Raw genomic sequence first — 27,930 nt, forward strand, 5'->3', positions numbered from 1 at the left:
TGTAATAAAGAAAGGGGGGAATATATATATTTATATTTTCTTGTCCTTGTATACAGAAGGACAGAAAAATAGGTAAGAAATTAATAAAAGCAGTTACTATGGGAAAGGGTGAATGGGGGCCACTTCCGCAGCCCATCTGTGTTCCCAGTAGGCTGGAGCCCCTGCTCAAGGGAGGAGGATGACGTCTGTGCCAGCGCACCTTCGGGGAGGGGTGGGAGGAATGTCAGGGCACTACCGTGGCTCTGACCACACCCACCCTATCTCAAAGGAATACCCAGATGCAGGAAGTCATCATCCCCTCTCCCCTTGCCTGGGCACACCCTTCAGAGCCTCAGTGGTACAGTCTCTCTGCATGCCTTGGCTTGCTTATGTCTGCCTCCCCAACCCCTTGCCAGCTCTGAGAGGTCCTGTCCGTATGCAGCCACTCCATGCATGCACGCATGAATGACCATCAGCAACAGCAGGAGACACCAGAGACTGCAGCAGGGGGCCAAGCCCATCCATCCACTGATAATCGGGCCAGAGCCCAGCTGGCAACAGGATGGGTGCTTGGAGGTGGGAGGGCAACATCAACCACCCATCTGCTCTCTGGGCATCCCTGTGAGTCATAATGGTTCTGGCCCCCAGCTCCACGCAACCCCTGACCTCCAGTGTAAACTTGCTGCTTCGGAACAGAGCTGGGTCCAAGCCCTCCCCCCTTCCTCGTGTGTCCGGCCCCCCACACCCGGCTCCCAGTACCAGGCCAGACCTGAGGTGCTCTGGATGCTTCCCAGCTCACCTCTTGAAGCTGTGGCATCCTGGCTTCCCCAGAAAGGCCCCTCTGCAGCCCCTCTCACATTGTCTGACGGACCACCCTGAGCTACAGAGAGGTTTCCAGAATCGCCTCCACCTCCACTACTGGCTCATCTTTGAGAAAACTGGGATCTGGGACAGGCTACAGGGAGGAGGTGCCAGGTGTCTGGCAGGAGAGAGTGGACCTTCCTGGCCTCAAGAGCTTTCTGTCTAGTGGAACTGGGCTCTGGTTCTGGGCTCTGGGTGTGCGGCAGAGGCAGCGCTCACCCCAGAGTTAACCACCATTCCCTGCAGGGCAGCCCCCACGTGCCCTCATGTGCAGCAGCTTTCCCACTGGGATGGACAGGAGACAATTTTGTGAAATTTTAGTTTCATCAACTGAAAATTGAACACTTACAACTTTGCTGGAAAGGTGAAATAAAGCTGTGGCTGTCCCTAGGGCTGGGGCTGTCCAGGCCGCTGTTCAGACTGGTTCCCGCACCCTCCCTGCACCGTAACCCAGTCCCTGCACGCCCTAGGGACGGCCCTCTGCGGGGCTGCTTCTGATCCCCAACATCAGCTTGGACTCTCCAAGTCCCTCTGTCTTTACTTTCAGGGCCAGGTCACCAGGGGGCAGGAGAAGTCAGAAACAGGCTGGGGCCAGGGTCTGCCATGGGGGCAGCAGGGGTGAGGTGAGAGGGGCAGTGGGGAGGCTGCTCCCTGTAAGGTCCCTGTGGTGATCCTGCAGGACTCCACAGTTAAAGCTGCAGGGGCTACTTGAATGTATGGAGAGATGGGTACATATAGGAGCTGGTTAAACGTATGAGAGATGGTTAAACAGTCACAGGCTTGGCCAGGACTCGCTGCCACAAGTGCCCCAAAGGCTTCGTTCAGGAACACTGGCCAACAGGCATATGTGCAGAGCCCGAGGGAGGAAGCACTGTCCAGTGCACACTCGTGGACAGGTGCCTGCTGCAGGCCAGGACCTTGACTCAGTGCTGGGTCAGAAGACATGTGTGCTGTGGCCCCACCTGGAGGAGGTCTGGCTGGAGACCTTTCTCTATACCAGGCACCAGCAGCACCCCAAGCACTCCACAATGCTGACAGGGAGAATCTGCTGATGCCCACCGGAAGTCAGGCCCAGCCTTGAGGGGTTGCTGCAGGGAAACAGGGAAGGTCCCACCTAGGGGGAGTCACTTCAGCCACGTGCAGAGGGATGGAGGATTGAAGATGGTGGGAGAGCCTTCCTGCAAGGGGGGAATAGCTGGACAGGTCAGTGGGTCCTAATCACAAAGAGCCTGGACAGTCATTTGGCTGCACCTGAGAGAAACTCAAACAGACTCATGTAATGAAGCAGTCCACAGAGCAGCTTCGGGCACAGCAGGATCCAGGGCCTCACCCACTGAACTCAGGAATGTGCTCACTTTCCTGGCTCCTTGAGGGACAGGATGGTCCCAACCGTGCCATTCCACTGCTCAGGGACCCAGGGGAAAGAGCTTTCAAGTGCCACAGAAGTTCTAGGATTGCATCTGAGCCCTCTAGTTTGGATCAGGTCCACCCCTGACTCATTCTTGTGGCCAGCAGCAGGGCAAATACGTTGATTGTCTAAGCCTGGTCAAAAACAACCTTCACTGCGAGTAGGAGTGGATACTGGAAACAGTCAGTCCCTAAATGTCTAGGAATGATAATGGAAAAGAGATGATTCCTGGGGATGCAGTGGCTATGGGGTGGGAGGATCCCTCCCTGGCAGCCCTCCCAGGAGGTGATCACTGGGCTCAGGTGGGCACAGAAGAGCCTATGGGAGGCAGGGCCTGCCCAGCCAGGATCCTGGGGGACCAGCAGGTCCAAATGCCCCTTGCTATTGCAGGTAGGCATGCCCCGGACACTGAGCACCTCCGACATGGTCACTCCAGGCAGCCTCGGCCTACCCCACCCTGAGCCCACGGATGGTGAGCAGGCCGGGCAGCCCCTCCTGGATGGAGCTCCATCCTCAGCCTCCCTGGACACCCTGATCGAGCAGCTGGTGCCCAAAGCTGACTACTACCCTGAGGTGGGTGATCCACCCAGTGGGGAGGAGGGGTAGCAGACTGGGCTCTCTTCCACCAGGCATGGGGGAGACAGCAGAGCTGGGGCTGGCTGGGCCTGGGGGTGGAGTAGGCTGGGAGGCACGTCCTTCCATGCCCTTGTGAGCACATGCTGCCTTTCTCCCGTATCCCCCCAGAAAGCCTACATCTTTACCTTCCTGCTGAGCTCCCGCCTCTTCATCGAGCCCCAGGAGCTCCTGGCCCGGGTCTGCCACTTGTGCATCGAGCAGCAGCAGCTGGACAAGCCAGTGCTGGACAAGGTGAGAGGCAGGGCAGGGCCAGGGGCCTCCGAGTGTACTGGGTCTCCCCTGACATGCACTTGTGAATCAACATCTTGGAGAGGCAGCAATTGCTCCCGTTCTCCTGACAAGGAGCCCACAGGGGTTTCTGACTTGTCTGAAGCCCAGAGCCAGAAGGGACAGAGTCAGAACCTTTAACCCCAGTGCTGTTTTCCAATGCCCTAGGGGAGCCTTGAGCTCACACAGCCCAAACCTGGGCCCGCAGAGCCCCATGAGTAGATCCCCATCTGTGGCCTGGGATGGCCCTGCCGTGCCTGCTGGTCTCCCTGCCCCCAGCACCCTCTGTTCCACCCTTTCTTCTGCAGGTCCACTGTTGGCTCAGCCTTCCCTCGGTTCCCCGTATCCTTTCCTCTGTCCCTCGCCATATCCCATGGGCTACAACTGTCTATTTATACATGTGTCAGTAGGGTTCCGCTGTCCAGTGATAGAAACCCAGTTTCAACTGGCCTAAGGCAAAGGGACTTTACTGGCTCATATAACTGCAAAGTCTCAAGCTACCATTGGCTCCAGGGACTAAAACACCATTAAAACGTGGTCTTTCTCCCTAAGACCCCTTGCTTTGTTTACCTCTGGCCAGCCTCACTCTTGCTCAGGCAGGTTCTCTGTACAGTGACTGATGGCCTCCGCGGCTCCAGGGTCATGGTCTACCCTTCCCAATCCTGTGGAAAGAGGATCCTGATAAATAAAAGCCCCGATCTCATTGGCTTAGCTTAGGCCACATGCCCCTCTGTGAGCCAATCACAGTGCATGATGGGGGTGTGCCATGCCCTGATTGGCCAGCACTGATCTGGGCACACTCCTGGAGCCCTGGGTCAGGATCAGCTGGGAAGGATGGAGAGGGAGACCCCACAGGAAAACAGATGCTGTCACCACAGAAAGGGAGATGGGACGACTGGCAGTTACAAACAAGAGATGACCCCCATTCCAAACGTGTGTCTGTCCCCCTCTGCTCTGCTGTGGTCAGCCCCCATCCCCATGTCCCGTCTCTGTCTCCTGGCACAAAGTAGGCACGAGGCCCACCCCGCCTCGGCCATTGCTGCTGCCCCTCGGACAGCCCAGACGCGCAGTGAGTGGCTGAGACAGTGGCTGCTATGACCCCCACCTCCCAAGCAACCCTCACCAAATGCAGACGACCCTCGGATTGCCTTGCAGGCCCAGGTCCGGAAGTTTGGCCCCAAACTGCTCCAGTTGTTGGCCGAGTGGACAGAGACGTTCCCTCGGGACTTCCAGGAGGAGTCGACCATCAGTCACCTGAAGGATGTGGTGGGCCGCATCGCCCCCTGTGACGAGGTGGGCGAGCCAAGCGGGATTCTCTTCACCTTGTCTACACCCTCACACCCCAGATCTGAGCCTGTTCCTGGGATGGCCTCAGGGTCCTCATCTCCCCACCAGCACACTGCAGCCCCTCTAAAATCAGCCCCTTTCTGCCCCATCAGAGAATCAGGCACTGCAGAGCTGGCAGGGAGAGCAGGCCTCTGGTTCCAGGCCTGGTCTCTTGACCTTTCTCCTGTCCTGCTCTTATCAGTGGCATCAGATGGCAAGTGAAGGGCTCTTGTGGCTGCGTGGTCGGGCCATAGGTCAATGACCCATTAGGCTGGACTGGCAGAACCCTCTTCCCCAGTAGCTTGGGAGGCAGCCAGTGTATTGGGCATCTGGTGCCTCTGCGCCCCACACCCTGCCCTGCTCTCCCAGCTGCATTACTCTGGGGAAAGCACTTAAAGGTGAAAGAGGAACAAAACTCCCTACTCCCTACCTCCCAGGATTAGGGTGAGAACAATGAGGGGGAGTGCATGTTGCTTGCCTTGGGAGGAGACTGAATGCGGCAAGCTGACAGCTAGTGACATGCCCCACAGTGGGTCTGAACACAGAGCCAGCCAGAGCCAAAGGAGAACTGCCAAGGCAGGCTGGGCACCAGGTAGCTGTAAAGTCCAAGGCCTAACTGAGACTCAGAAAGGGATGCCCTGCCCTGATGTCATTTCACATAGCCAGCAAGTTAGTTGTTATGAGAGCTCGGTGAGATGAGGGTCATCTCCTCCTCCTCCTTTGCATCCCCTGATCCATCTGGGGATTATAAAACTTGGCTTAGGTTGCAGCAGAAAGGAGACTCAGGGAAGGCTCAATGATTGGATGGATCAGGAGGATGAAGCAGGAAGGGTAGATGCTGACTGACCGGCTTGGTACATAGTTGGCTACTTTGATGGATGAGTCGAGGGGGAAAGAAAGATGTTTGGGAAGTTGGGTAGGCAGGGAGATTTATGGGCTAAGTGGATGTGGAGAGATTGATGGAAAGAAGTGGAGGAGAAAGGTAGAAATGATAGCTAGATGAGTGGGTAGATGGATGACTAGATGGATGGGAGGGTGAGTGAATGGGTAGGTGGATGGGTGTGTGTGGGTATGGGTGGGTGGGTGAGAACATGGATGGGAAGGTGGGTGGGTGGATGGATGGATGGATGGATGGATGGACGGATGGTGGATGGATGGATGGGTGGGTGAGCGGATGGACGGTGGATGTATGTATGAATGGATGGATGGTGGATTGATGGTGATGGATGGATGGATGAATGGTGGATGCATGTATGAATGGATGGATGAGGGCAAATGTTAGACTGGAGGGAGGAAGGATAGATAAGTGAATTGATGGATCTGTGGGTGGGTGACTGTATAAAAGGGGAGGTGGGCAGTAACAGATGGGTGGGAAATAGATGGTTGCAGGGACGGTAGATGGATGGATGGATGGATGGATGGATGGAGCAGAGGGTATGTAGTGAGATGAGAGCCCAGTCCTCTGCTTTATCTCCCCCGCCACAGTAGGCCTTCAAGCAGGTGAGGTCTAAGCCATTGACAAGATGGATTATCTGCCCTTATCAGGCCTGCCTCTGCCATTGGCAGAGCAATTTCAGAGGCAGACCCTGCCATTCTGGCCACGGTGGCGTGGGATGGGTGTAAGTCCTGGGCTTGTTTCCTTGAGAAGCAGTGCCTCCTCACTGAGCCCTCAAAAAATCTGTCAAGACTGTGCCGGGAAATCTTTTCTAACTACCCAGTAGATGAAAATAATATACAGCCAAGACCTATGAATGGGCTATAGAAAGCAGCCATCCACCAGGTGTGGATTTTCAAAGCAGAAATAACTCATTCGGGGCATTTCTCATTCCTTCCCTTGGAATCCAATTAGGTGTGCTGAGTGGTGAGAACTGGACCTGGGATTCCCTAGTCTCCATGCCACCCGCCCAGGCTCAGGCCAGGGGTGCCCCATGTGTCTTTGTAATCCCCAAGTTGCCCTTCCCCAGAAAGCACCTGCTCCAAGGGGATGTCCTGTAGGTGCTGGTTTCCCTCCCCTGGATGCTGCAGGTGGACTGCAGGCTGCTCCCCTCCCAGCACAGGCACAGTCTCAGCTGGGAAAGGAGCTGGTGAGCCCTGAACCTAACTGATGAGGCAGGGCCCACAGCACTCAGAACATGAGGTCAGGGTCAGACCTTCTGAGCTCAGATCCCAGCTCAGAAACCACAGCTATGTGACTTTGGGCAAGGTGCTTCCCCTCTCTGAACTTCAGTTTCTTCATCAGTCAAACAGAGACGATAACTGCTCCCACCACACAGGTCTGCAGCAAAGGCCCTGAAGTCACGTGTGCTCGTACTTCAGCATTTGGTAAATGTGAGCTATGATGAGGAACAAATTCTTTCCAAAGTTCAGGCACATGGGGATTATTTTTAACTTTTTTGAAACTTTTGTTATGGAACATTTCAAACATATACAAACATAGATAATAGTAACCATGAACTCCTGTGTGCTCATAGCCTAGCTTCAACAATTATCAACATTTTGCCAAACTTGTTTCTTCTATCCCCTCACACACTTCCCCTCCCTCCAAATTATGTTTTTAAATCATAGGCATTATATCTTTTGCTCCAAAAACATTTCAGAATCATCTTGTAAAAGATTTCTTACACAGAGATAGGATCAAGATAGGATGATATAAAGTGTTGTGCATAATACAATGAGATGAACACAAGTGTTTTCAGAACTGCGTGTCTTTGGGCAAGTTACTTAACCTCTCTGGAACTTAAATTAATTTCTGTAAGAGGGAAGATGATAAGCCCTCCCTCAAAGGGCTGTGAGGAGAACAATGCTGCTCAGGAACGTGGAGGAGGTGGTACAGGGCCAGGAAGGAGTGGGGCTTCCCCATCAAAGTAGCTGTGAAAGGTGACACCTTTCTCTTTCTTCCTGCCCCCCTGCCATTTCCTGGAAGCCTCAGGTCCTCACTGTGCTCCCCACCACCTCTCAGTAACCAGGAACAAGGGGCTGGAGCGGCTCTGGGAAGGCCATTCTCTATGACTGTGGGTTCTGTGCTGCTCCAGTCCACCCTCGGCTCCCATCCTGGTAGGTTGGGCTCAGCAGTTACAGCTCAGGAAGACCAATGCCGAGGCTGAGGGAGACTGGGGGATCACAGGAAGGCCTAGAGGGTCACAGCCCTGGTGAGGGAGACAGGACAGGAGGACAGCAGTGCCTTGACCACACCCACTGGGCTGGCCAGAGGAAGCTGACTGTACGGGCAGCCTTCCTCGCTCTGGCCTTGCTCTCCCACTCACATGGCTGTCTACTAGCTCCCGCCAAGGGCAAAGGTGGTGGACAGCTGACAGAGAACGAGCTGGCAGTGGGTGCAGAACTCCTGCCTGTGCAGGTGGGCTAAGCCCATTGGACATCAGCCGTGGGCTGGCTCAGGTGGGAGCTTTCAGGAACTTCAGAAAACAAGGGCCCGTACTTGTCTGGATGGAAATGGATCCTAATCACGAAACGCTCGGTCCAAGAGAACTTGGAGGCACCTGGAGAGCCATGGCCACCACCCAGGCCACGCTTGGATGGCGACCTCTACACTCACACTCGGCTCCGTGCATGCAGCAGGCAGCTCTGTGAGAATGACAGAGAAAACAGTCCAGTCCCCATCCTCCCAGCTCACGGGCGAGCCACTGGGGGAGAGCTGAGCCATGCTGGGTGCACCCTGGCGCTCAAATGTGGGCTCCTGACAGTGACAAGGAACACACTGGCGTTCTCAGCGGTAGGTCCCTGGGCCTGCCCGGATTCACTGAGATCTCCCAGACAGCGTCCACAAGGTGTAGAAATCAGTGAGAGAATGAGAGGAGGTCAAAGAGAAGGTCAAATACCTTCCCCACATTCAGAGGGGGAACAGAAGATTCAGGAAAAAAGCAACAGATAAGCTTGAGGTTAACACTAAAGGAAAATTTTTAAATGAATTAGCACGCAAGCAATGGCAATTGTTTGGAGTGAATATTGGTTCAATAGAAACAAGTCCTGCTAAATTGTCTGCATATTTTTAAAAATAGGGCCAGTGCCTGGTTCTATCAAACTGTAGCCACAGATGCACTTCATCCTTGACTTTAGTAGAGCTCTGAAGTCTGCCTTGGAGAGGCTGACTGTCTAGAAGCAGGTGAAGCCCAGTTTTATCTAATCAGCAAATATGTGTGGGCCCCTCCTGTTCATGCTGGGGACCAGCCTTTAGAGTGACCCAGTGTTGCCTTCATGGAGCTGGTACTCCAGTGAGAGGCTTGGACAAGGGCTGTGAAGGAAGGGCATGGAGCTTGGAGGGAGAAGGCTGTACAGGTCCTGCCTGGGTCATGGGGCAGGAGGGACAAGGGGTCAAAGGGATCGGGGAGTGGTCTGTGTCTGGAGCACAGAAAAGAGGAGCAAGGGCTACATGGAGGCCATTGAGCATGCCCAGAGCTGACCTCAGGGCCTCCCAGCCATGTCAGGTTTTCTGTCTTTGCAAAAGCAATTTGCAATTTAGGGAAGAAGTGTGCAGTGGTCACATGTGCATTTTGAACAGAACACTCTTGCTACAGGGTGGAATGGAGAGAGGTTGGCGTGAATGCATGGGGTCCACTGAGGAGGCCACTGCAGCCACCAGGGAAATGACTATGGCCTGGACCACATACACTGTGGTGGACGACAAGCACGGAAATGGAAGAAAGCAAAATCAAGAGGGTTGGTGATGGCCTGGAGGGCCTGAGGGAGAAGGTGGTTTGAGGATGGCTCCACGTCCAGGTGCCTGATGCCAGTGCTCCATTCAGCGGACAGGGATGCAGGTGGAAGAGGCAGCCCTGGGGAGGAGAGCATGACTTCTTGCATGCACCAGGTCCAGGTGGCCCGTTGCCCACATGGCTCTGGAGATCAGAGGAGAAGGTTGTCTGCACACGAATACTAAACGACACTCTGCACATGAACCAGAAAACCCAGGAATGAAGTACAGAGGATGGTGAAGAGAGGAATAGACAGAGGCAGGCGGAACCCAGCATGCAATCACAGTGCAGACAGACAAGCCTACAAACAGCCCGAGGCAGGAGACACTGGGGAGCTGAGGCAGATGCTGCCTGAGAAACAGCCCCTGGCTTTCATGACAGGAGGTCCTTGGTGCCAGTGAGAGTTAGTCTGGTGACAGGAGAGGAGGCAGATGGGATGGTGGAGGGTTGAGTGGGAAATGCGGGATCTCAACAGCCAGTGTAGCCACCTCTGGGCTGGGTAGCAGAGAGAGGTGGGGGGCTGGTGGAGGTGTCGGGAATCACCAGTGACTGTGTCACCGGGGCTGGCTCTGACTGGACCTAACTCACCATCTTCCTGGCACTCAAATGAAGACCTGGGAGGCAGCATGTGTGCTGACCACACTTTTGGATACAGCAAAGCTGAGACGGGTTGTTCCTTCCACTGGCGACAAAGGGAAGACTTGGACCTCAGTTTACCCACACTAACCCAGCTAACCCATGGGTGCCTTCTGGGTCTGCCCCCCACGGCTCTGGGAGTTAGGGTTAGTGTTAGGGTTTGGGCTTGGGTTCGGGTTTCCTGTGTCCTGAAGGCTCTACCACAGCTGCCCTGGCCACTCCACAGAGAAGCACTTTCATAAGGGGCTGGGATGCCACCTCCATCACCAGAGCTCTGGGCACTAACAATGCTGGACCTCAGTGCTCCTTTGAGCCCCATCAGAGACTTGAGAAAACTCTGAGGTCCCCCAGGCAAGCCCTACACCCTACGCCCCACCTGCAAAATGCCTCTGGGTTTGTGTGCATGAAGAATGTGCACTTTTTCTATCTGAAATTACCTGGCAGTACTGACTATCCACAACCTTCTTCTGAGGCCTCTGGGACCAGGCCCTGCTGGGAACCTGTCTTCCTGACACCTTGTTGTTGGCAGGAGTCCAGGCCCTGGATGCCCACTGCCACTTCCAGGCCAGCTCCTGGCTCAAGGGGGTTGAATCCACCTCTGGGGGAGCCATTTGCTGACCAGTCGGGGGCCTGTTCTGTGGGCTACTGACCAAACCTTTGGGAATGTGTGGACCACTTGCTCAGTAAACCCAGCTAGTCTGATGCACCTTCCTTGGAAATAGGGGTCTCTGAGGGGCAATAATCAGTTTCCCCATGGGGTGGGAGGGTGGTCCCTGCACCAAGCCCAGCATCTGAGCTGCATGGTGAGGGGCTCTGTCGGTACAGTAAATGCTTATCAAGTGTCCACTGCATGCCCAGAGCTATGACACAGAGAGGTTAACGCAGACTTCCCTGCCCCTGCCGAGCTGTCATTCTGCAGGGGAGTAAACAACCCCAATCATCTCCTGCAGGGGTCCCATAAGGAAGTCACACAGGGTGAGCTGGAGACAGAGTGCCAGGGGCAGAGGATGAACAGCAAGGCTGGTCAGGGAAAGCCTCTCTAAGCTAGGCCTGGGAGACAGGAGGGGACCCCCATTGAAGCCAAGCAAAAGACTAGCACCCAGGGCAGGGCCCATTCCACATCTCCCTCCTCTATCCCTCTACCCCCTGGCAGTCCCTACCCCATGCTGCCCCTCTCCCCAGACAGCTGGGGGGGCTTGCACCCAGCCACTCTCCCTAATGTGTGCTCTTCTTGGCTGCCACTGGTGATCCTGCAGCCTTCTCCCCAGCCAGCCTTGACTGTAGGCCCCAAACCCAGCCTGCCCTGGATTGGGTCCTATTTCAGGGTGGGGGAGGTGCAGGCACACCTAGGAGCAGCCCATCCCTGACAGCTGGGGAGCCTGCCTGCCTCAGCTATTAGATATGCGGAGACAGGTTTCCAGGCCTGAGCACCCTCTCTCTACCCTCCTCCAGGCATACCGAAAGAGGATGCATCAGCTCTTGCAGGCTCTGCACCAGAAGCTGGCAGCTCTGGGCCAGGGGCCGGAAAGCCTGCTGGGCGCTGACAAGCCCATCTCCTACAGGAACAAGCCTCCAGCCTCTATCCACAGGGAGCTCCTCAGCATCTGCAGTGACCCCTACACACTGGCTCAGCAGCTGACCCACATAGAGCTGGTGAGCAGGCCCACGCCGCCCTCCACTCAGACCCAGGGCCTGGGACACTGAAAATAGCCGGCCACCCCCCAACTCCCCGTCTTGTACCCCACCTGGTCTCAGCCTAACCCAGGGCCTGAGCCCATCACATCAGGGCCACCCAGGCATCTCCTGAGGACCCTGACTCTGGAGCAGTCTCTCACCACACCTGGGGCGAGGAACAGGAAGGCTGGAGGTACCAGCCCTGCCCAACTTTGACCTCTGGCCTGCCTGAGAGTCCAGGCCTGGGACAGAGGAACTAGGTTCAGATCCTGGCTCTGACACCACCTGATGTGTGATCCTCCCACATCCAAGGCCTTCCCCACCCGGGCCTCAGTTTCCCCCATCCAGGACTCACACAGTCACACTGTACCCACCCCAGCTTTCCAGAGAAGCGCAGACAGGCCTTCCTGTGTGTGAAAGGGATGCCCTGGCCTAACCTCCAGTATATTGGGCTCCTTGTAGATGCAGAGGCCAAAGGGGCCTGCCCCAGAGAGAAGGGAAGCTGGGGAGTAGGGTTCTTTTCTTTTAAACCTCCATCATTTATGGCACCCTTACTGGTTTCCAGGCATTATATTCAAGAGTTACGTGCACTATCTCATCTTCCCACCACCTTACCAGATAGGTGCTATTATTATTGTCTTTTCACGGTTGAGGAAGCTAAAGCCAGAGTGTTTAAGTGACTTGCCAGAAGTCACACAGCAGAAGGGACAGAGCCAGGATTCAATTCTGACCCAGACCCCATGCTCTTAGCCACCAGGCCTACCCTGGAGGGAGCAGGTCATTTCAATTACCCGATTTCGAACCTGGTTTCCTAGGTATCACACCCTACAAGCACTCCCTATGGAGACATTGACCCCTGCCCCCATGAAATACAGCTGCCCCTGAGCATGGGAAAGGAGGGGCTGCCCCCTTCAAGATGGTGCTAAGCTCTGTGACAACCCAGAACAGGGCTGTAGAGGCCCGGTGAGAAGGGCAGCTGGGCCCATGCCAGGCCCCCAGGGAGCATCCCTTCCCCATACATTTCCCATTTTCCCAACTCCTTTTCTGTCTCTGGTGCAGGAACGGCTACAACACATTGGACCTGAGGAATTTGTCCAGGCTTTTGTGAACAAGGACCCTCTGGCCAGCACAAAGGTAGAAGGCCCTTGGACGGACTGTCCCAGCAGTGACCCCTACTCACCGGTCCCTCTGGGGGATCCCCGGAGCATCAGCTGAGCAAGCTTCGGAGGGACCAAGGGCAGATGGGCTTGGAGGGGTCGTGCCCACTCCACCCATGCCCCTAGCCCAAGGCCATCACACCCCAGCAGCCCTGAGTCCTGGGGAAGCCTGGGAGGGCGGGATGAGCCTGGCCGGGTCACCCACCCAGCGAGGGCGGAGTGGCGGTCGAGGAGCAGAAGCCCTGGGTGGGTTAGAGGGTAGAGGTTCCCACGGACCCTCTCCAAGACCCCATGTGCCCTCCCGGTGCTTTGCGGTGGGCGCTGATGCCCTCTAGCGGCCACCCGGGGTGACGCGGGCTGGTGCCAGCTGCCCAGGGAAGTTAAGGGCATGCTCTTCCCTCTGAAGGTGGAATTTCAGAGCCTGCCCCTCTCTCTCAGAGCCCAACCAGCAGTTAGCCTGGTGCTTATCAAGGAGTTAAATCCGAACCAGAACTGGAAATATCCTGTCTTCTGCCCTGGCACCTAATAAAAGAAGAGAAAACTGAATATGCAATTGCATTTCACCTCTCGGATAAGCAAAGATTAAACATTATGGGTGTGTATGTGCAGGGAAAGGGACCGTCTCATACAGGGCTGGTAAGGGGTAAAATTGGCACAGCCACTTTGGAGAGCAGCATGGCAATAGCATCAACACTTGAAATATACACTCTGGACCCCAACTTTCCACACCTAACAATTTACCCTGCAGATATACACACACATGTACACAAAGATGTATGCACAAAGATATTTGGGATATCTTTCTGTGCTTTATGACCAAAGGCTGGAAGCAAGCTACCTTACCATCCACAGGGACTTGATTAAACATTATAATACATCCATACATAGAATGCTATGCAACTATTAGAATAAAAGCGACTGTAAGAATGGAATAATCACCAAAGGTCCATTGTTGAGAAAAGAGAGTAAAGTGAAGAGCAGTGGCAAAGAGTATGTGACCATCTGTGTAACAACAACAGATAGGAGGGTGCATGATACATATCCCCTTGCACATGCGTGTGGACAATCTCTAGGAATACTGGTTACTCTGGGGAGCCCAGCATGGAGCTGGGAGAAGAGTGGAAAGGAGACTTTGCTACTCTTATTGAGTTGTTTGTTGTTCTGTTTTGTTTTGTTTGGGGGTTTGGCCCTTTCCAAGTATTATTTTTTATTGTGAAATACATCAAGATTGCACGTGACATTTCTTTACCCACTCTACTGTAGATGAACATTTTTGTGTTGTTTCTGGACTCTTGGCTATTGTAGATATTGCTGCTATGAACATTCTTACACATTTCTAATGTATGTGGGTACATTTTTTCTAGGGCACCAGTTCTCAAATGTTTTGGTCTCAAGATGCCTTTTTCACTCTTAAAAATTATGGAGGACCCCAAAGAACTTTTGATTATGTACTAATACTATCTACCGGTATTTATTCTATTAGCCATTAAAGCCAATAACTTTTTAAAATATTTATTTATTCAAAAATCATAACTCATTATATGTTAATGTAAGTTTTATGAAAAATAACTCTATTTTCCAAAATAAAAAAAATTAATGATAAGAGTGATATTGTTTTACAGTATTTTTACAAATCTCTTTAATGACTGACAATAGAAGGCAGTTGAATTCTCTTAATCTACTTCTGCATTCAATCTCTTGACCTAACATTTTTTGGGTTTAAAATCCATCCTCACACAAATATGTAGTTGGAAAAGAGAGGCATACATTACAGCCTTTTCAGATAATTGTGAATATTCTTCTTTGATAGTACACTAAAACTCAACAAGGGGTAATGTTTTAAGATCAACTGCAATTTGGAATCTGAAAATAAACTCTATCACTTTAAAATTCATTGGTCCATCTTGCATCTTGAATGGATCTTTTTGCCCATGCAGGATTTTGTGACATATATTGTCCATTTGGAAAATATGGGTTCACTGAATCAAGCAGACCTTCTGAATGTTGGCATGTTTCATTATATGATATTTTAAAATGATATTCATTCATGAAATTATATATATTCACTACTGATATCACCCAAAAAGTTCTTAAGTATTGGGAAGCTGTCAAGCTCCACAGGCAGATACATGTTTTATAAGTTCCCAATTTTCTCTTGAAAACTTGAATTTTATCCTTGGCAACGAATACTATCAGTTGTTTTCCTTGAAGTTACAGGCTCATTTTGTTGATTTTCAAGGAAATATCAACCAAATACTGAAGTCTGAGTAACCATAATGGGTCAGTCCTTCTCTCAGGTAAAAATAGTGCTCCATGAGTAAAGTTCAGCTCACAAGTCAGTCACACCAGTGCTTTTCCGCAAGACCACCATCAAAACTCTGTGTGCAGCAGAAGTGCCTATGTCTACAGTCCTCCCTTCGTATCTGTAGGTTCTGCAGCTGCAGATTCCACCAGCCTCAGATCAAAAATATTAGAAAAAATTAAAACTCCAGAAAGTTCTAAATAGCAAAACTTGAATTTACTGCTCACCCAAGCAACTATTTACATAGTATTTACATTGTATTAGGTATTATAAGTAATCTAGAGATGATTTAAAGTACACGGGAGGATGTGCACAGGTTTATGCAAATACTACGCCATTTTACATATGGAACTTGAGCATCCTCTGATTTTGGTATCTGAGGGGGGAGGTGGAACCATTCCCACCCCAAAGATACCGAGGGACAACTGCACTCCCATTTTGTCACATAGAACATGAAAAAGACATGTACTCAAGGGTTGAGATTTAATAAAACTGAAAAGTTTTGTGTCCTCAAGGACATTCTTAGTCACACTCACTTTTTTTCTTTTACTGTGAGTGTGTGGTAGTGAAGACCACAATGGCCACTGGTGTCATTTGGTGACTCTGTCTCGATTCAGGCTAAGGTGGCAGCAATTTTACCCATCATTCTATTATGCATTGGTACAAATGTCAACATGGTGAAGGGCAATAATCTATGAATATGAAATTAGGTTTGCCCTTGTGGACCCCCTGAAATGGTCTCAGGGACCCCCAGGAGTCCATGGACAACACTTTGAGATGTTGCTCTAATATATACCTACAAAGGGAGTCACTGTGTCCGTCACAGGGTGGGTATATGATTAACCTTACCAGGTGATGCCAGGTGAGGCTGTATCCACTTACACTGCCAGCAGGGAGTTATTCTTGCTCCACAGCCTCACTGACGCTTGAAATTGTCAGGCTTTTTAATTTTTGTCAAACTGTTAAATGGAGCATCTTTTCATGTGTTTTGGACATTCTTGTTTTCTCGTCTATGAAATGCCTGCCCCTGATTTTTGTTCGGTTTTCTATTGGTGATTTGTCTTTTTCTTAAGGATTTTTAAGAGTTTTGTGTGAGTTTTTAAAATGTGTACTAGTTGATTATCCCTTGTCAGTTAGATGTACTGCAAATTTTCTTCTCCTAGTTGGTTGCTTTGCTTTTCGTTCTCATTATTGTGTCTTTTAACGAACAAGTATTCTTAATTTCCTCCTTATAAGGAATTTACCTCTCTGGATTATTTTTGCCTCCATATTTTGAAGCTATGCTATTAGGTGCAGACAAATTTAGACTCATGACATATTCTCAATAAATCAAAACTTTTATCTTTATGCAGTTACCCTTTAAACTCTCTTAATGCTTCTTGCCTTGGAGTCCTTTTTTGCCTTAAAGTCTATTTTGTCTAATACTAATATAGCTATGTGATGATAAATATCACATAAATATTTATCACGTGTATTTTTCAATTTTTTTACTTATATCCTTGGGTTTGGGGTGTACCTCTTGAAAATAGCAGAAGGCTGGATTTTTAAAATTACAGTGACTGGTCTATATCAGGGTAATTACTGCTCTAGATGCATTTGTTTTTACTGTCTTCTGTTGTACCTTGTCTTCTTTACCTCTTGTGCTTCTTTTTTTCCTTCTTTCTTTACTTCCTTTGGATTCTCTGGAATTGTAGTACATTTATACAGTGGAATAGTCTACATCAATCTTTAAAATTATGTTTCCAAAGAATATTTTATAGCACATGAAAGGGTTCATGTAGAAAAATGTGGGAATATATATAGAATATAGAGATAGAGATAGAAACATACATACCCACATACATACATAAATACATATGGTTGGTCCTCATTATTCACCATCTTTATATCCTATAGTCGTTGTGAACACTGAATTAGCAAATACTGAGCCATTACTCCTGGGGAAAACATAGGGTTAGGCTCCTTGCAAGCCTTTCATCACAACATTTTCATCAACCAGTCAATATATAACCTTGATTTATGTGTGTTTCTGTTTAATGAGACCTTATTTAATATATGTTGTTGATTCAATAACATTGAACTCATGGCCAACAGCACTGTGACTCACGTCTGAATGAAGCTTATCTAACACATATTTTTTTCCTTAGGGCACGTCACAACCTTCATGTGCTTAGGAATACAAGACAGCATGGCAGCGCTGTGCTTGGGACCACTTTAAACAGTGAAATCACCAAGAAAAAGCACAAAAGTGCCACACACAAAAAAAAAAGACACTAAATAGACTACAAAAAGGACACTTGTTTACAGTATGGGAGCTGAAAACAGAAGTCAGGGCATCAGCTCAACCTCAGCTGTGAACACACAGGTGCATTGGGTGACTCAAATGTTCTGCCACTCTGCACATGTCCACAAATGACCAAGAAGTGACATGAGTGTTATTTGGGGGGGTTACAAATGAAATTTTAGGAAGTAGACAGATTCGCAAACACAAAATCTGTGAATAATGAGGATTAATTGTGTGTGTGGGTATATGATATATATATCATATAGATATATATGATATCATATAGAAGAAAAGACTAGAAGGATACATGTCAAATCATGTATTTTTGGATGGTTTTGAGATATTTGTGGATGGTTTTGAGGTTGCAACATTTCCCAGACTGTCTATAATGATCATGGCTGACTTCAAAAAGTTATTCGTGTTCAAAAAGTTATTGACAAAAAGCCTGAGCATGGTCCTTGTGTCTTTCCTAGCCTTGTTTCAGTGACAAGACTAACAACCTGGAAGCTTACGTGAAATGGTTCAACAGATTGTGCTACCTCGTGGCTACTGAGATCTGCATGGTGCGTAGGAAGCCAAGGCCTGACCTGGCATGGCCAAAGGTGGCCAGGGCTTGAGAGGAGCCTTCTTGGGAGGGAACCAGAAGAGCATCATGAGCCTGTCTCCAAGCCCAGGGCCAGGCTGGGCATGCTCTGGGACACCGGGTGTCACCCAGCTTGCCTGTAGTGATATCTCCCCTCTGGGTAGAGCCTGGCAAACCCCCGTCTTAGCTGCCAGGCCAGTGATGCGGTGGATCCTGGCGTGCCGGTGGATCCTGCCTGGCGTGGATCCACCTGCCAGTCACAGAGGGTGTCAGAGAGATGCTTGCTGAGGGAGAGAGGGGCGGGCTCTGCTTCTTCCACCTGTTCCTGGGGCGGACTGGTCTGGCCTGCAGACAAATTCCATTTGGCTCACTCAGGACTTAGAGGTAGAAATAATCTAACCTTTAAGAAGTGGGAGATTGCACTTTAAAGTCCAGGTCTCTGGCTTCTCCTGGAAAGCAGGAAGACCAGGCAACACTGAGCTGGACATGCTCGCCACCGGGTCTCAGCCCCGCCAAGCCAGACCCTGCCCACCTTCTTCTCTTCCTTATGGCAGTGGAACCCTCTCCCAAGCCCATTCTCCCACTGTCAGGTGAAGCCCAAGGTCCCCCATCTCAGGGGAAGATTGGAGGCAGCATATGTGCCAGGGTGGGCTCTCTGGAAGCAGACACTGAGACAGAGCTTGGGGCATAAGGTGTTTATGAGGGGTCTGCGACCGAGAAAGGAGAAGCTCATCTGTGATACCTCAGCCTGAGACAGTGCTTCCTGTCAGAGTGCCCACATCCACCCTAGTAGTTGGCCCTGATCCCCCACCTTGCTCGGTCACCATCACCATCCCCGTGTGGGCTGTCCCATGAAAGGGCAGGACCTCAGGCAGGCAGCTCTCGGAAGGGATTTTGGATGCACAGCTCCTCAGACACCACAGCAAGCTTCTTGGCAGCAGTAAGGACCACTTCTGCAATTATGGGAGGAGGGCAACCTACGTGGAAAGAACACTGTAGGGTTCCTTGGGCCTTGCCTGCTTCTGACACCGCATCACTGGCCTGGCAGCTAAGACGGGGGTTTGCCTGAGTGAAGCCTGGACAGAGCCCACCCCAGAGTCAGGCAGCGCTTCAGCCTGGGAGAGGACACAGTTTGGTTCTGACCCATCAGAGAGATCAAAGTCTCACGCACTCGACTCGAGCTGGGGTTGAAATCACCGTCAGTCGACAGAAAGCATTGGCGGGGCTGCTACGGGACAGGGCCTCAGGGTCACCGTGGGGCCCCCGCACCCCGTGTGAAGTGGAGAAGTTTGGTGCTGGGAAGAGAGGTGAGGGAGTCATGTTTTCTGCTTCTAGGTGTAGGGGTGCTGGAGCTAGGCCTGAGAGGGCAGGAGGACATGTGGGGGCCCCCAGCACCTCCCATGCTGCAGGTGGCTCCTGTGTGGCAACAGGAGTCCCGCCAGCCCCCATCCGGCCCTCCATGGCAATGAGCTCTGTGCTAGCTCCACCCGGGGTGCACTGAGAGCCTCAGTCCCTGGGCTACAAATTGCTTTGGCATCAAGCATCTCAGCTGTGAAATGGGCTTAAAGAAGATTAATGAGGGATAGGACAGGTAAGCAGGGTGTGTGGTCAGGGCAGGGTGGGGACACCTCATCACTGAGGCTCATATGCCCTGTCCCCAGCCGTCCAAGAAGAAACAGAGGGCCCAGGTGATTGAGTTCTTCATCGACGTAGCCCGTGAGTGCTTCAACATCGGCAACTTCAACTCCCTAATGGCCATCATCTGTGAGTGGGCCGGCCAGGCCTGGAGCCCCTGGTGCAAGTGCTCCCAGAGAGGGTGGAGTGGGCACACCCAGGCAGGTGGGGTGCAAGCTACCTGAGCAGGGGGTGGGTGCAGGCTGGGCCCATGTTCCCCCCACCCCACCCCAAAGGTCCTGGGGAGGTGCCCCTTTTGAGGCAAGCCCAGGGCTTTCAGGGTGCTTGATGAGAGCTTGGCAGTGTGTCCCCAGAACCAGGGAAAGCAGGGGCCCAAAGCAGGCCCCTGGTCACAGTATAGGGCCAGTGTGGGACAGGGACTGGGACAGGGGCCCTGCACATACAGAAGCCAGGCCTACCTGTACACAGTGTCCATTAGCACCCACCCACCCTCCATCTGGCAGGCTGAGGCCCCACAAACATCAGCCCTGGTCAGGGTGCAGCCTGAGGGGCTAGGCCAGCGGGGGGCCTCACAGAGGGACTGTGCAGCTCAGAACAGTCCTCCCAGCCTGGCCCTGCCCCCAGCTCAGCCTTCCCTCTTTCAGCTGGCATGAACATGAGCCCTGTCTCAAGACTGAAGAAGACCTGGGCCAAAGTGAAGACAGCCAAGTTTTTCATCCTCGAGGTAAGCAAGGCTGCTGGGCTGCTGGGTGCCAGCAGCCATCCCCAGGACACAGTTGCCCAAATGCCTCCCTATCTCCTTCCAGCACCAGATGGACCCAACAGGGAATTTCTGCAACTATAGAACAGCCCTGCGTGGGGCAGCCCACCGCTCCCTGACCGCCCACAGCAGCCGAGAGAAGGTAGGTCAGAGGCTTGCCCAGCCCTCAGAGCCCCTCCCTGCTCCAGACCACCTAGGCCCAGGTGGGGTGGTGACTTGAAGGTCATCTGGTCCAATCCCCTGCCCTTCTGCAGCATCTATAATAAGAGAGTCGTGTCACCTTGCTCGCATGCCTCCAGTATAGGGAACTCACCACCTCCCCAAATAGATCAACCCACCCCCCAGCAGCTCTAACTGGTAGCAAGTGCTGCCTTGTGGGGTTGTGCCAGCCACCTGGGGCTGTCCTCTCCAGAGGGCCACACAGAGTAAGGCCATTCCCTCTTCCAGCCACCAGTCCTTCTGAGCCCCAGGCCCCGCCTCCCTCTCTCCTCCTGAGTCAGCAGCCCCACGCCTGCCCTGCCATGCTGTGGTCTCCAGTTCCCTCCCCTCTTGGGCCCCTTTGTTCTCTGAACAGCTCCATTTGTCAGGGTCCCTCTGTTTCAGATCAAATTGTGGTTCCAAGTACATAGGGTCTTACACCTCCTTATCCTAAAGGCAATACCTTCATTGATGTGGCCTCAGATCACATTTATGTTTTTGGAAATGACTAAACCAAAATTCTGTGGCTTCTTGCCACAGAATTGCATTTTCACAGATCTTGTTCTTATACATTTGCATTTGGAGGGCATTTGGTCATCCTGATCAATTTTGTTTCTCCTCCAAATTCTCCTAGTGGCCTCTGATACAAGAAACCATCACAGGCCCTGGGATTGCCATGATCCGCCAGCTTAAAACCTGTCACCAGCTTGATGATTAGAGTCGTTCATCTCCATGGGGAGAAAACAGCAAAACTTGCTGTGCCTTTTCAGTCTGCTCTCTTCCAGGAACATTGGTGGAATCAGGGCCCCACCATAGTTTGTGGAAGTTGCTTCCAGCTTACGGGATAATAGAACCAGTTGCTGTTCTTGAAATTCGAAGTGACTCTGTGATTGTATTGGATGCATATGTGGTCGGGTTTGGGGAGCAGGCTGAGATATGCATGCTCGTGCAACCCACCAGGCCTTCCCAGCCTCCTCCCCACAGAGCACAGATTATGCGCAGACCCAGGCCACACTGTTGGCCATGTCCTGTCCAGCTGGCCCTTCCTGTTCAGGCTGTCAGCACTTCAGCAATGCTGGGTCCCGGGGAGCCTGGTGCAGGGGTGCAGCACTCAGCAAGGCATGTCCTCAAGTCCCAGGGCAGGTGAGCCTGTCCCCCGGGAGCCAGGAAGCTGGAAAACCAGGGCAGCAGGGGCACTCTCGCTTCACTGAGCACCCACCGCATGAGGGCCACTTGACCACCATCTCCCAATTTAATTCTGACAACTATTCCATGGGGTAGACTTCAGCATTGCCACTTTCTGCATTAGAAGACTGATTCTCAGAGAGGAGCCCTCACTAGCCAAGTCACTCAGTAAGTAGGCGGCAGAGCCAGGAATCAGACTCTAAGTCTCCCAGTCTTTCCTACCTTCCGTCCTCGGGGCACAGGTACCATGTGGCAGTCACAGGGGTACTGGTTTCTGGCCCAGGAGTTGGACTGTGGGTGGGATGCCTAGAGGAGGCTGCAGCCTTTGGACTGAGGTGTCAGTCACAGCACTGGTGCTCTGCACTGTTTTCCTTCTACCCTGAGAGCAGAGTGAACAAACTGGGACTTTGTGCTCCTGCTCCCTGCACCCCTTCTAGCTCTGGGGTGCTGGGACGCTGTGCATTTAGGTCTGGGGCTATAGGTGGGAGACTGACAGAGCTGTGCACTTAGTTTCACTGCATTCTCCTCTAACTTCCAGGGAGTTATGGACCATGGGCTAGACCCACAGAAGCTCCTTCATGAATGGATGGAAGGTTGGAGGACAGATGGACGGATAGATGGATGGATGGAAGAATGGATGGAAGGAAGGATAGATAGATGGATGGAAGTGTGCAAGGAAGGGAGGAAGGAAAGATAGAAGAATGGAAGGCTGGAGGTTGGAAGGAAAAAAAGAGGGAGGGAGGGTGGGAGGGAAGGAAAGAGGGAGGAAATGAAGTAGGGAAGGAGGGAAAGAAGCTTGCAGATGCTCTCGCAGTCTCCCAGTGCCCCCAGCTGAAACTTTGAGGCCAGGAGGTCACTTTGTGTTTTCTTCCTGCCTATGGCTGGCTCCTGTCTGCCCCTCACTCTCCCCTAGTCTCTGTGACAAAGCACCCTCCACACAGGCTTCTCTGGGTGCCCTCCAGGTTGAGCTGGGTTCTGAGGGAAATGCTCAGGTCCAGAAAACAATGGCCCAGGTTTACAGTCATGTGGACAGACAGAAGTAGTGAAAAATTCTCACACATGGGAAATGCTGCCACCCAGAGGACCACTTCAATGGCCCTGCCACCAGGAAACCTGCACCAGGCCCATGAGGAGCCATCTCTGTCCCCAGAGTCCCACAGCCCTTAATCCCCACCCCTGCCCGTCTCAGTGGGTCTCCCCATTCCAACTCAATTCAGCCATCATGCACAAGAACTGGACCAGGGACTCAGCACCAGTGTGGGTGGTGGGAGATGGATTGAGACCACCCTCCCTCTTGGCACAGTGAGGAAGAAGACAGGACAGGGGCTCTGGAGCAGAGTCCTAGTCCTGCATCCACTACTTACTGTTGTGTGAGCTTCTATGAGTTACTTAACCTGTCTGAGTCTCAGCTTCCTCATCTGTGAGGTGGGGTCATAAAAGCCCTATTTCACAGGACAGTGATGAGGATGAAACATGATCTCATGTGTATATACCTCAGCACACTGAAGGACTCAGGCCCACCACCGATGCCCCGGTGACAAGGGCGTAAGTGGAGACACTCTTTGAGAGCACAGCAAGGGACTAAAGCCAGTGTGGGGGAAGCCAAGATGAGGCTTCCTTGTTTTGTAGGTTGTTCCCTTGACTGTCTCCCACTATACTGGGATCAGGAATGAATGTGTGTGACACACTCTCACTGTCCCCCAAGCCCTGGCACCTAGCATAGAGAAGACATGAGCAAATGTTTGTGGAAGTGACATAAATCTAGGGTGACCAGTTCATCCCAGTTTGCCTAGGACTGCCCCAGGTTTAGTATCACAAGTCCTGCATCCCAGGAAACCACTCAGTTGTGGAAAAACCCTGCTAAACCTGGCTCTGGTCCTGGCCCTGGTGATCACTAGCTGGATGACCTGGTGCCAGGCCCTGCCACTCTATGGACCTTGGTTTCCCCATCTGCCCCGCCCAGCTGAGCCATCCATGCTTCTATGCTGTGCCGAGTGGTCAGTGCCTAGGTCCTCACATCAAAGCCCTTGTCAGCTTGGTTGGGGAATGACCTAGGCAGTCCCTGAGCCAGAAGTGTCAGGGCCTGGTGCCCGGGCCTAAGGGTGATGGGCTGGAAGCCGGCACTAGCTGGCCTGGCCACATGTGCCCAGCTCTGGAGCCTAAGGGCAGAGCAGATGTGTTAGTTTCCTGGGCTGACATAACAAAGCACATAAACTAGGTAGCTTAGAACAGCAGAAATGTATTCTCTTACAGTTCTGGAGGCCAGAGGCCAAAATCAAGGTTGGAAGGGCCATGCTCCCTCCAAAGACTCTAGGGGAGGATTCTTCTTTGCCTCTTCCAGCTTCTGATGGCCATAGGCACTCCTTGGCTAGTGGCTGCATCATTCCCATCTCTGTCTCTGTTGTCACATGACTACCTTCCCAGTGTGTGTCCAAATTTCCCTCTTTTTATAAAAATACCAGCCCACCTAATCCATGTGACCTCATCTCCATTTGATTCCATCCATAGCAAAGACCCTATCTCCAAATAAGTTCCCATTCATAGGCACTGGGGGGTTTAGGACATTAACATAACTTTTTTTTTCTTTCTATTTTTGGCTGCATTGGGTCTTTGTTGCTGCACACGGGCTTCCTCTAGTTGTGGCGAGTGGGGGCTACTCTTCGTTGTGGTGCACGGGCTTCTCTTGTGGTGGAGCACGGGCTCTAGGCCCGTGGGCTTCAGTAGTTGTAGCAGTTGGCTTCAGTAGGCTTCAGCAGTTGTGGCTTGCAGACTCTAGAGCATAGGCTCAGTAGTTTTGGCACACAGGCTTAGTTGCTCCGTGTCATGTGGGATCTTCCCGGACCAGGGATCGAACCTGTGTCCCCTGCATTGGCAGGCGGATTCTTAACCACTGCACCACCAGGGAAGTCCTTGAACATAACTTTTTGAGGGACACAGTTTAACCCACACACAAGGTAGACCCAGCTGGCTCCCCAAGAGTAGTCTGAGCTGTCACCAGTTGGACTCCTTTCTCTAGGGGTTAGCAGGTATGGAACAAGGAGGGAGAAACAAGACATCTGACAGTGAAACACAGAGACCCCATCCTTCTCAGGCTGAGCACATAAGCCTGTCCCTTCAGGAACCAGAGTAGGGATGCTTTCAGCCTTACCATAGTGCAGCAGCATCAGATCTTTCGCATCAAGAAAGACATAGAATGGCAAATTGTTAAATGTATATTTTTAAAAGAGGCCACAGAATTTCACAGCAGATAATTCACATTCCATTAGCATATTTTTTGATTCATAAAACCAAAACGTTAAAAAAATATTTTTCTATTTCAGTATATTTATTCTTTTCTAAAATTTTTATTTTATATTTAAGTGTGCTCGGCACACTCCATTCCTCCTGGGGCACATGAGTCAGGAGACCTAAGTCTGTGGACCCCTGGACTGTGGGGAGAAGCTCCCATTGGCCTTTCCCAACAGACGATGGGAGAAACGTTCAAAGGCCACTGAAACTATGCATCTTTCACCCAGCCCCAACAGGAAGGGGAATGGCATTGTATACAGTAGGAGCTCAATCAGCACTGCACTGGGGTCTGGTGGGACCTGGAAAGAAATGGTCTGGCCCTAGTTTGTGCCTCCTTTCTTTGTGGTTTCCACATTGCTCCCCATGGTCCGTACTACGTAGCCTGTGGCCCATGAAGCCCTGAGGCTGGCCAGCCTTGCCCAGGTGGGAAGTCTCTCCCACCTTCTGCATCCTGGTGTTGTATCTGAGGTCCCTGGGGCAGGTGGCTGCTGGCAAGGCTGCCTCTCTCCTATGCAGCCACTGTGGGGAGGCCAACTGAGGGCTGATCTGCACCCTCTCCCTTCCAGATTGTCATCCCCTTCTTCAGCCTGCTCATCAAAGACATCTACTTCCTAAACGAAGGCTGTGCCAACCGCCTCCCCAATGGACACGTCAACTTTGAGGTAGGGTCCAGGGGCCTTGGAGGGCCTGCCACCTAAGCAGGCTGATAAAAGCTCCCAGAGCAGGAGTTCTGGCCCTGAATGGTTGGATTAAAGGAGGACTCCGAGGCAGAGTGCAGCAGTTTGCAGCCAACATCAGAGTGGGATTATTGGGGTCTCCCCACATCTTCCATAGGAAGAGACTGAGGCTCATGAAGGCATTGACCCCCACTCTGTGCAGGCCTCGTGTCTAGCACAGGTGAAGTAGCATCATTTTCAGTCCTTAAGGAGCCCCAGGCTGGCAAGAAAGACAGCCCTGCAGACCCACAGTGACAATTGACATGGTGCTGTGACAGGAGCTGCACAGGGGCACAGTTCACGGTCAGGAGAGGCCTTCCGAAGGAGGAGCCCTTAGCAACAGGAGGAAGTGTCAGGCAGAGTGGGAAGGAGAGAAAGACTTCCTCTCCCTCTGCAGACACTCATCACTGTCAGCTCAAATGTTCCCTCTTCCAGGAAGTTCCCCTTGACCTCACAGGAGGAGAGAGGCCCATTCTATAGCGGGCTATTATCCCTCAGTCACAGCACCCAAGTCCCCAAGCTCTTTAGAAGCAAGGCCAGGCTGATCCACTCCATGTCTCAACCCCACATACAAGCTTACCCAGCATGTACGTCTCGAAGTGGCTGGTGGGCTAGGCATGGGGAGGGGGAGGAATGGGGCCCAGGAGCCCCAAGGGCACAGGATGGTGACAGCAGATGGTCACTGAGTCAGACAGAGCACGCCATGAGCAGTGGTACCCCCCCAATCCACAGGAAAGAAGGGGCTCTTCTCCTGTGAGAGGGCCAGCCCTACCCTACTGCTTGCCCCACTCAGCCTCCAGCTCCAAGGGACACCAGTCCTGGGCCAGCCCCTCACTCTGTCCAAGTCTCAGTCTCTCCTTCTGTGAAACAGGGCTGCCACCATGACCACACAGAGTGGCTAGGAGGAGTGGACATGCCACATGGTCCGCCAAAGGCTCTGCACGTGTCTCCTGCTGACAGGGCCCACAATGAATGCCTGGGCCCTTTGGCCTGGAGCTGCCTCTGCTGTGGGGCTTCACATGGACACCCCAGCAGACCTTCACATGCTGCCCACAGGTCTGGTTACCCCTAGGGGCCGGCATAGCTGGAGGAAGCCCAGTCCAGCAGGATGCCTGGGCTCTGCATCCCAGGGGGCAGTCCAGGCTGGAGGCGACATGGAAGAGGCTGGGCTTGGGAGAGACTGCAGGGGCCAAGGGGGCCTGGGAGTTCACTCTCCAGTTGGTCCCAACGCACACTCTGTCTCTTGCCTTTCTTGAATTGGTCCTCAGAATCAAGGCCTGGGCGGAAGGATGGGCGGGGGAGCAGTGAGGGGCAAGAAGACAGGTACTCATGTGGCCCCAGATACTGGGGCATGGGCAGTGGGGACTGGGGGCAGACACCAAGGCTGATCAAAGAATGCCACAGAGTGGGGTTCTCACCCAGTCACAGCTTTGTATTTAAAATCCTGCTTTAAGTTAGCAGTTTTTAAAATCTTAAATAAATGTACTTAAATTTTACTCAATTAAAATTCTACTTAAATGAATTAAATTTTATTTAAATACATTTATTTAAATGTATTTGCCTCATTCTCTATGTAAACAAAGTTGCTGTAAGTAGGGATATATCTCTTGCCATTAGTTGAGATAACCACAAAAATAAACAGAATGAAACTAAAGTAATAGTCACCTCTAGCTAAATGCACTGCCTGCTGATGGCATAGCCCAAGGCTGCTCTCTCGCCATGACAAGGGGGACAGGTGAACCCTAGGTGCTGGGCATAGCAAATTCTTCAGAGAGAATGAAGAGATGTGACAAACGTCCAGATTTCCTGATGGGTGATTCCATCATTTTTCTGCCCCGTGTCCCACCTTGCCCACCCTAGAGGCAGGCCTCACTGGGGATGATGAGAGACACTGGGCCAGGGCCGGCCCCATTGTCACAGGTGACCTCCAGGCACTCAGGGTGCATCATTTTGTGTCTCTGTGTCCCTGGCAGAAATTTCTGGAGCTGGCCAAGCAAGTAGGAGAGTTCATCACATGGAAACAAGTGGAGTGTCCCTTCGAGCAAGACCCCAGCATCACCCACTACCTGCACACTGCTCCCATCTTCAGCGAGGATGGTAAGGTGGCCCCATGGCCTCCCTGACCCCCAGCCACAGAACTCGTGGGTGGTCTCTTGGTCACATCACCATTCAGGGCCCCTGCTCTGAGCAGGGATGCACCACGCCCATGTGTGCTATGTCTGCAAGGAAGCAGGGAAGTCTGCATCCCCCAACTGAATAGTTGCTACCCCCAGAGCACAGGACAGGGCCCGAGGAGCTGCAGGTTGGGCTCCCAAGGCCAGGCTTC

General features: G+C 52.1%; 1 protein-coding gene across 1 annotated transcript; it reads left to right on the forward strand.

The window, feature by feature from the left end:
* Window positions 1–27,930, forward strand: RASGEF1C (RasGEF domain family member 1C). The gene is made up of 11 exons (XM_022563332.2): window positions 1–2,821; window positions 2,993–3,115; window positions 4,307–4,444; window positions 11,275–11,475; window positions 12,556–12,630; window positions 17,713–17,802; window positions 19,484–19,586; window positions 20,102–20,181; window positions 20,264–20,359; window positions 25,455–25,550; window positions 27,578–27,930. The coding sequence occupies exons 1-11, from the start codon at window positions 2,483–2,485 to the stop codon at window positions 27,725–27,727; spliced, it is 1,491 nt and encodes a 496-aa protein (XP_022419040.2). The 5' UTR covers window positions 1–2,482; the 3' UTR covers window positions 27,728–27,930.

The sequence above is a fragment of the Delphinapterus leucas genome, chromosome 3 (genome assembly GCF_059928025.1).
Source record: "Delphinapterus leucas isolate spDelLeu-1000000601 "Yukka" chromosome 3, BTC_Dleu_Yukka2, whole genome shotgun sequence".
NCBI classification, from domain to species: Eukaryota; Metazoa; Chordata; class Mammalia; order Artiodactyla; family Monodontidae; genus Delphinapterus; species Delphinapterus leucas.